At 35.4% G+C, this 8667-nt stretch overlaps 1 protein-coding gene across 1 annotated transcript in view; it reads right to left on the minus strand.

The window, feature by feature from the left end:
* Nucleotides 1–8667, minus strand: part of LOC110100336 (SCY1-like protein 2) — a 98707-nt gene that overhangs the window by 26276 nt on the left and 63764 nt on the right. Inside the window, exons 6-8 of the mRNA XM_028695685.1 lie at nucleotides 7353–7414; nucleotides 7158–7244; nucleotides 4614–4700 (exon numbers count right to left, since the gene is read on the minus strand). Of these exons, the coding sequence (XP_028551518.1) occupies nucleotides 4614–4700; nucleotides 7158–7244; nucleotides 7353–7414 (236 nt within the window). The remainder of the gene's footprint in view (nucleotides 1–4613; nucleotides 4701–7157; nucleotides 7245–7352; nucleotides 7415–8667) is intronic.

Here is an 8667-nt window from a genome sequence, read left to right on the forward strand (position 1 = left end):
AGCTCCTGTCCAAGCTCCGCTCCAAGCTCCGATTGCTGTCCAAGCTCCGCTCCAAGCTTTAATCCGCTGTCCAAGCTCCTCTCCACGTTCCTATTGCTGTCCAAGCTCCGCTCCAAGTTCCAATTGCTGTCCAAGCTACTCCGGAGGGTGGATTTGCTGTCCAAAGCACTCCGGACAGCAGTTTTCAGCGTTTGACAGCTCTCGGAAGCTGTATGGCTGCTGTTTACACGCTCCAAACAGCAGATTTTACAGCAAGTTTTGCTGTTCGATAGTCTCCCGAAGCTGATTTCGTCGTCGAGAAGTCGCCGGAGTTGAAAGAGAAGGGAGGAGAAGCCTTCCTTTGCTGTTTGGAAGATTTAGAAGCCCTCCCTTGCTGTTTGGAAGTCTCCAACAGCTTCCGACTCGTCTCGAGGTCGCCGGAGACGAAGAAGGAAGAGAGTAGAAGGCTTCCTGAAGCTTGAGATCTCGGAAGCTCTGGCGGATGAGAGGGACGGAGCTCCTGGTTGGCCCGGCCGACCGTCCAGGTGGAGTCGGAATGGGGTTCCGCACGCGAGAGGGAGGCTGATCGGGACTGCCGCACGCGAGAGGGGGGCCGGTCGGGACTTCCGCACGCGAGAGGGAGGCCGGTCGGGGCTTCCGCTTGGTGGAGTCGCACGAAGGAGAGGATTCGCCTGGTGGAGTCACACGAAGCTGGGAGCTCTCCGCCTCTGACTTTCTCGCTCGCTCTCTCTATGTGTCGGGACGGGCGAAGGAAAGAACAGGGGAGCCGAATGAGCTCTCCATTGCTTCTCCCGCTGCTTTGTTCTGCTCTGGCTTCGGACGGACAACCCAAGGGAGCCTATGAGGATGTCTCGTTGCTTGAAACGAGGGGAATGTACTTGAGTACATTGAACCCAAATTTTGGGTGAGAAATGAAACAAAATCTCAGCCCCAGGTTTCGATTTTCTGATTTGGGAAGTAGATTGAGCCCAAATCAGCCAATTGGGGCTGAAATCGACTTCGAATTGAACCCAACTTGGATCGATTTGGGTCGATTTGGGTCCGATCGAGTTAATTCTGTGAAATTGAACTCGAATTAGCGCCGAAATGTGTCGAACTTGGCTCGACGAGGCTCGATTGGGTTTTAATTGATTTGATTTAATTTTAATTTAATTAAATTGATTTAATTTAATTAAATTGGAGTTTAATTTGAGTCGATTTTGTCTCGACGTCGATCGATCGAGTCGATCGAGCATGATCGAGACTAGTCAGGCTCGATCGGGGTCGGGTTGGTTCGAAATATTCGTCAACAATGACTTCTATAGTAGACCTACCCGGCATGAATCCAAATTAATTTTGAGAAACATTAGTATAACGTCACAACCTACGCTCTATAACTCGCTACCATAGTTTTAAAGTATGACACATTAACTTAATTCCTCTATAATTCACACAATCTTATGCATCACCTTTATTCTTGAAATAAGAATTAACACACTCATTCTCCACTAATCTGACATCAAAACAGTATTAAAAAGTTTAGCAAGCCAAGAAATTCATTCATCTCCTAAGCATTTCCACACTTCTATTGGAATATCATCAAGTCCAACAACTTTGTCACCCTTCATTTTCTTTAAAGCCTCTATAACTTTGGTTTTACTAATATGCCGATAAAAACAGAAATTTTTATTTTCATTTAGAGTGCTAAGGTCACTAAAGTTAATCGTATTTTCTCATTCTTCATTAAAAATTTTAGCAAAAAATATCCACTTTTGTTGAATATCATATTACAAGAAAAGTACTTTTTGATCTTCATCCTTAATACACTTCACTTGAACTAAAGTTAGGGACTTAAATATACGTGAATCATCACCATGAAGGATGTGAAAATATATAGCCAAAAAAGAAATTAGGTTTAAGGTATATTGAACCATTTGGGGTAATAAATAGAATTGAATAATCTACTTATCATTTACTATTATTGGATCACATGTCTAATATTCACGATGTATCTCAAATTTCTTTTGAGAAAAAGGGATTTTATGCTGGAATAAAAATTTCTTAAAATGAAATAAAAGTACAGCCTACTCATATCTACCGAGAACTTGATCGTATTATGGCTTATGATGTTAAACATTTGAAAAATAAATGAATTCTAATAGCAAAAGTATAGTAGAGACACAAAATCAAATAAAGAAGCAACTTAGAAGAAAGAATTTGAGAAGGAGACAATTTTGTCCTAATCTATTCTAACTAATATTTATATTGAAATGTCAATGAAAACATTCTTTTAAGGGAGATTATAAGGACGGATGTAGCAGTGATTAGAGAACTTGTGATAACTTGAACTGAACATATAGGCATGAATCCAAATTAATTTTGAGAAACATTAGTATAACGCTACAACCTACGCTCCATAACTCGCTACCATAGTTTTAAAGTATGACACATTAACTTAATTCCTCTATAATTCACACAATCTTGTGCATCACCTTTATTCTTGAAATAGGAATTAACACACTCATTCTCCACTAATCTGACATCAAAACAGTGATTTTTCAGAAGTGCAATAATGAGTCTAGTCAAAAGTTATAATAAAAGAGTTTGTAATTTTTTTTTCTTGAGCCAGTTTATATTGGGTGTATGTTGGCAAGCACACACACAAATGGGGGTGACAAAATTGAACACTCGATTTTTTTTCTGTTAGATTGTACTATATGATCTAAATCATATAATATGAAAAGCTATTTAAAATCATATAATATGAAAAGCTATTTAAAAAATTAAATCGAAGGTTTAATTAAATTGAGTCTAGTCAAAAGTTATAATAAAAGAGTCAGTAATTTTTTTTTCTTGAGCCAGTTTATATTGGGTGTATGTTGGCAAGCACACACACAAATGGGGGTGACAAAATTGAACACTTGATTTTTTTCTGTTAGATTGTACTATATGATCTAAATCATATAATATGAAAAGCTATTTCAAAAATTAAATCGAAGGTTTAATTAAATTACTTTTCAGCATAATTAATCACATTGCATGACTTATAATAGGATAGAACAATCAAATATTTGGTTAAAATCCTTCCATTGAATATTGGTTATCAAAATTATGCAAATTAAAAATTTGAATTTTAACTTAATCATATCGTACAATTTCTTTCATACTATACGATCATTAATAAAGTTGTCTAATTTTGTCAGTTGATCAATTCTAATTAGGATCAAATCTTAATTAGACATCATACTGAATGATCCAAGTCGTACAGTCCGATTAAACAAAGATTTCATTGAACAAACTTTGGTTTGATATAACCATTCGTATTGTACAACCAAATTTTTTATAGTCCAATCTGAAATAGAAGTTGAACTAATCGAACAGTACAAACCTAGTATCATACTGCATGATCAGAGCTTTAAATTTAAAAATTAATGTTTCATTTAAATAGCCCAATTTAATTAATTTTAAAAAGAGTTTTGGAGAAATTCTCAATGCAAGTTTCTATGAGAGAACCTTTAGGGAGAGAGAGGGTCTCCTTCTTGGGAAAAACTTGAGTGAAGTTTTGGGAGTGAAGGCGATGTTAACACATTTTTTGTGTCGACCCAACCCTAATCGAGCCTAAATTGATCCAAATCAGAACTAAATTAAGTCCCATTAAACTCGTTTTAATCCAATTAAAATCAAATCGATCAAGATTGACCCAAATCAAACTCAATTCATCCCCGTTGGGCCCGATTCGACGCAAATTGATGACGATTCAAGCTCAAATTCAAAGCAAATAAAAAAATAATATTATCTAATATTGGTCGGCCATATTAAGATTCCTAAATTAGTCGTCAAGGTGATTTTTCCTATACTTTTGATCGTCGTCCAACGGTTCAGATTCTCTACCTTCGATTTTGATTATCAAACATCATATGAATAATAATGTCACCTATGAGCTCTAATGTAGTGATCTTCAATCACAGTAGTGTGATATGAGAATAAACATCATTGGCAGTCTTTATCAATAGTTTGTTCTATCAAGACTTCAACCATTCGAATCTTTAATCTCTTTTTTATTTGACGCTCAACACATGATCATGAATTATCTAATTAATCATCCTATTGAATTGATTTGCAGACCAAATCTGGATAGATAACTCACAAAATATTAGATATTTATTAGATAACAACATGAATATTTGGCGGTATTTCTGATAGGATGATTTAGCAGCAAGGACAGAATGGAGAGATGCTTCAACAACAATTTGGCAATGTGGAGCCTAAGGATCCTAACATTTGACAACATAACTTTCAGCTAACAAAAAAAGTCCTACGGGGATACTTTTCTATTTTTCTCAAATAAACTAAGTTACATTCACCATTGTATAGCACGTTAAATTAATAAGATTGGACACACGCGACCTCATTTACCATGCAGAAAAGCAAACAGATCTCGCAAATAAAAAATAAATAAATAACTAATAAATAATAAAATTTAAGAATAAATAAATAACAGATTTAGCATAGAAATTGAAAATTACAAAGCATTGCAATTTTTTTTTTCAATTAACATGTGGGTATAGGACAACAAACCAGGAGAAAGATTCTTTTAAAACTAAATGACAGAAACAAAGAAAAGGAGAGCATACCTGAGATTTTGCTATTGTAAGAACCATCGGTAAAATCATAGGTTGCATAACCACGTTTCGAAGCTCTGCGCAAAGAGGTTGAAGCACCTGTATTACAAACATGAAACTAATGAACAAAGTTCTTCACCGATTCAATGAAAAAGGGTAAATATCTTCCCATTCAACAGGCTACTGGCAGATGAAATCAGAAGCTAATGTGCATAAAAAGGAAAGGTAGCAAGCTAAAATTCATATAACAGGATTGTAACATTCCAAAATTCAAAAGGTTAAAATCTGATGTAGGCAGGGGGAGGGGGGGTTCTCAAAACAAGTTGGGTTTTAAATTTTGATGAGCTTCTAAAATCAGCTCATTAATGAGCCTCTTCTACTTATTTAGCTCATTAATTGGTGGAATAAATTTACTTTCTAGCTCATAAAATTAAAAAGATATTCTCATTACTGTGGAGTGGACTTGTGTCTCTTCCCTTCCCCTTGTCTTTTCGATTTCTGCTGGCTGTTGCTGTTCCCGTAGCTCTCCCTCTCGGTTTTCCCCTCTTGGCTGCTTTTCCCCTGAAATGTTGCCTTGTCTCCTGTGCTGGCCCTTCGGGTCCCTTGCTGGCTAGCTTCCCGTGGCCTGCTGGTGGGTTTTCTGTAGATTGTTTCCCTATTTTTCTGTGCAGAATTTCTGCTAGCTGTTTGCTTTCTTTTGGTCTTTCATTTGGTGTCTTTTGGCCTTCTAGTTCCCATAATTTATTGGGTTAATTAGTGTGTGAAGTGACTGTTTGGCTACCATCTTTTATCCTATATATATATATGTGATGTTTAGGAGTTTTTAAGAGAGTGTTATGTGCCAATTTTTGGAGTAAGAAAACCTGAGGGTTTTTTTCTTTGGGAATAGCTTACGAGCTATGTCCCCCATCCCTTCTCCTTATTATAGGAAAGCTTGAAGCTTCTCCTCCTTCGTCTCGGCTCCTTACCTCTTTTTTCTATCCGCAAGTGACCACCCCACATGTATCATTCTTCTCAAAGTGATGGAAATGCAATTTTAGTTTTTTTATTATATAAGTTTGTTTGAGTCGTTTGTAAGGGTCGTTTGTAAGGTGTCGTTTTATTTTATAAAAGTGAAGTTGTTTTGGTTATTTGTTGTATTTTGTATCCTTTTGAGTATTTTTGTCTCATTTTATTATCCTAAGAAGTCTAGTCATTGCTCGCAAAAATTTGGGATCCTTCCCAAATTTTTGCTCGCATCAAAATCCCAAAATTTACCTAGAATATTATATGCCACATGTTGCACATCCCAGAATTTATAGATAATATTTTTTATAAAATTCCATAATTTATAATCATCATATATGTAATGAAACTTAATTTCAATAAGGTGATAGAGTTATTATTTTCTATGAGTGTGTCCGAGTGTATATATAATATACACTTACACACATATAGGAAATAACAACTCTACCATCTTATTTAAATTAAATTAAATTTCAACCAAATTTCCTAAGTTAAAATTCTGAAGTTACCGTGCAATCCTTATGTTGATATTAACTTGATTAGTGACTGGTGCACTTGCATGATTGAGTTTTGTCAAGTGTGACGCGACCTATATTTCTTTTTTAAGCATAAATTTTAATTGTTGCCCAAATTTTATATTTGTTCTTAATTTTTTCTGTAAGATTTCTGATTTAGTATAAGGCTCTCAAATATATTTAAAATAATGTAAGCATCAACTTCCTCTAAATGTGAGCGTATTTTTATATACAGTTTACTTGAATTCCAAGCATTGTTTTTAAATTATGAAATTAATTGTTTAATTTATAAAAATATTACTATTTTTTCATTAAAGATGAATAATCTTTTGCTAGAATAGAGAGTTAGCAACCAAGGGATTATGGCTTTGTGGATATTCATTGTGGATATCATGCTCTTTCGCATTATCGCACACTAGGCACTCTGAGAATTCAACATCACTCTCATAATTAGAATGAAAAACTCCATATATAACAGCACGAAGAAATCCAAGGGAAAAAGTGGTGACAACAACAATGTTTGTTAAGAGGGTTTGATGGTTTATGACGTTTTATTAAGAAATTGATATTATGACATCAAACAGGCAGTAAGCTTGTGACCCCAATATTTATGTATTTTTAAACGTGCAAGTAGTATTGTCATAGAATAATAAGGCTTGCAAGGAAAAAAAGAAACTACAGATAAATGTAATTCAAAAGACAAAAGAGAATAATAAATAATAATTAGCATATATATATAAACTTTATTAGGAAGCATGGGAAAAGAAGCAAAGAGACTGCAAAGGTTATAAATACCCAGGGATGCGAAAAAACCTCAAGATGGATAGATATCACGAGGTCAATATCGCTTGTCATATCATCATATATGCTTGGCAAGCAAGCACGGGACATGTAAACAAGATACGGTATAAGAGCAACGCTAGCTGGACCAAGACAGTAACGAAGCCATGCATGCATCAAGATAGAGCACTTGGCATTACATAGAACAAAGATAAAATTAAAAACATTAACTTCAAAAAATTTAGCCAATTAGTACCTTGCATCGTAAAATGCGAGCGTCAAAATCTTTCCACATGTCTGATAATGCCTTCAAAAACTCTGTTTTTTGCATATTATCCCTTTCCTGCAGTATAAAAACATTTAATTAGGAATCCTAAATAAGCACTTCAAATCATTTCCACAATAGATTTGCTTGACAAGTTCTAACTTGAGCTCATAAAGACAGTCTTACAAGCATATGATCTAAAAAGCGAAGAGCACGTAACCTAGTGTCATCACGGAAAAAGGAAGAACCTGCAAAACAATGAAAACCCCTTGGATGAAAACAATTGTTAACAAATATTTTAAACCCTCGGAATCAAACTGCTTATGCTTTCTTTAAAAGAAAAAAAAAAAAAAAATAGGTTGCACCAAAAAAAAAAAGGTGAGATGCAAAAGAAAAATCATTTAATCATTTCTAAAAAAAGAAAAAAAAAAGATAGAAGAAACATGTAGACATCAAGGTTAAAAAATTTCAATACAAAGCTTCGATGAAACTTATGTTCAAAGATTAATTCCAAAAGGGTATTTGTATTTTTTTTTTAATTTATTTATTTATTATTATTATTTTTCAAAAGGGTATTTGTATGAAACTCCTTATTTTTATAAAAAAAAACTATGGTAGTCATGTTATGATCTTTAAAAAAACTATTAGGATATACATGCCAAAGTTTCGTCAAGTCGTTGCACATTCTCAGTCATCAACTCTAAGCTATTCTACATGAAAGGTACAATACAAAGTAAGCACACACCTCGGCTTAAGCACATGTATATGTCCTTCTTGAAACAACAGGGCAAGCCTATGTTGGTTGCATATTTTGCTCACATAGGTGACCCAAAATCTTAGTGTTAAATCTCAGCCCTCAATTCCCTCAAAGATCCAACGACTAAGAATAAAGATCCGTGGGAAGCCTTCTAGAAACACATTGAGTATCTTTCATAGCTAGACATTTTATTTAGGAAGGATTTTATTTCAACAATTATTAACTATTTTGTAGTCATTTGTTTCTTCATTAGACCTCTTGTATAGATCTATAAATAGGGAGTATATCGTATAATAAAGTAAAGCTTTTCCCTATCCAATCTTCCGAATTCAACATGGTATCAGAGCCAACGGCCTTCATTGCTATTGTAGAATGATCGTAGATCATCAGAGGAGGAAAAGAAGAAGAAATCAATGTCTTGCCTTGTCGCAAACGAAGCACCTGTCGACAGAAGGTTGCCGACCGACGTCGAAGAGGAGCCTTGCCAAGGACGGACGCCACAGAGAGAGCCCTTGCCGACGGAAGCTTGCCAACTGGAACTATTGATCCGACAGAAAGGGAAAGTCGAACAACAATGGAAGACACAGAAGCCCTAGCCGACTGGAACTTCTGATCCGACAGGAAGGAAAAGTCATCGAAGGAGCATAGTCAAACAACCACGAAGGAGCTGAAGAAGCAACGTGTGCCTACACTTCCTGCAAAGCAAGGAAGCCAAACAACAATGAAGGAAAAAACCCCGCTTGA

This window comes from Dendrobium catenatum, unplaced genomic scaffold, assembly GCF_001605985.2.
Source record: "Dendrobium catenatum unplaced genomic scaffold, ASM160598v2 fragScaff_scaffold_72, whole genome shotgun sequence".
NCBI lineage: Eukaryota > Viridiplantae > Streptophyta > Magnoliopsida > Asparagales > Orchidaceae > Dendrobium > Dendrobium catenatum.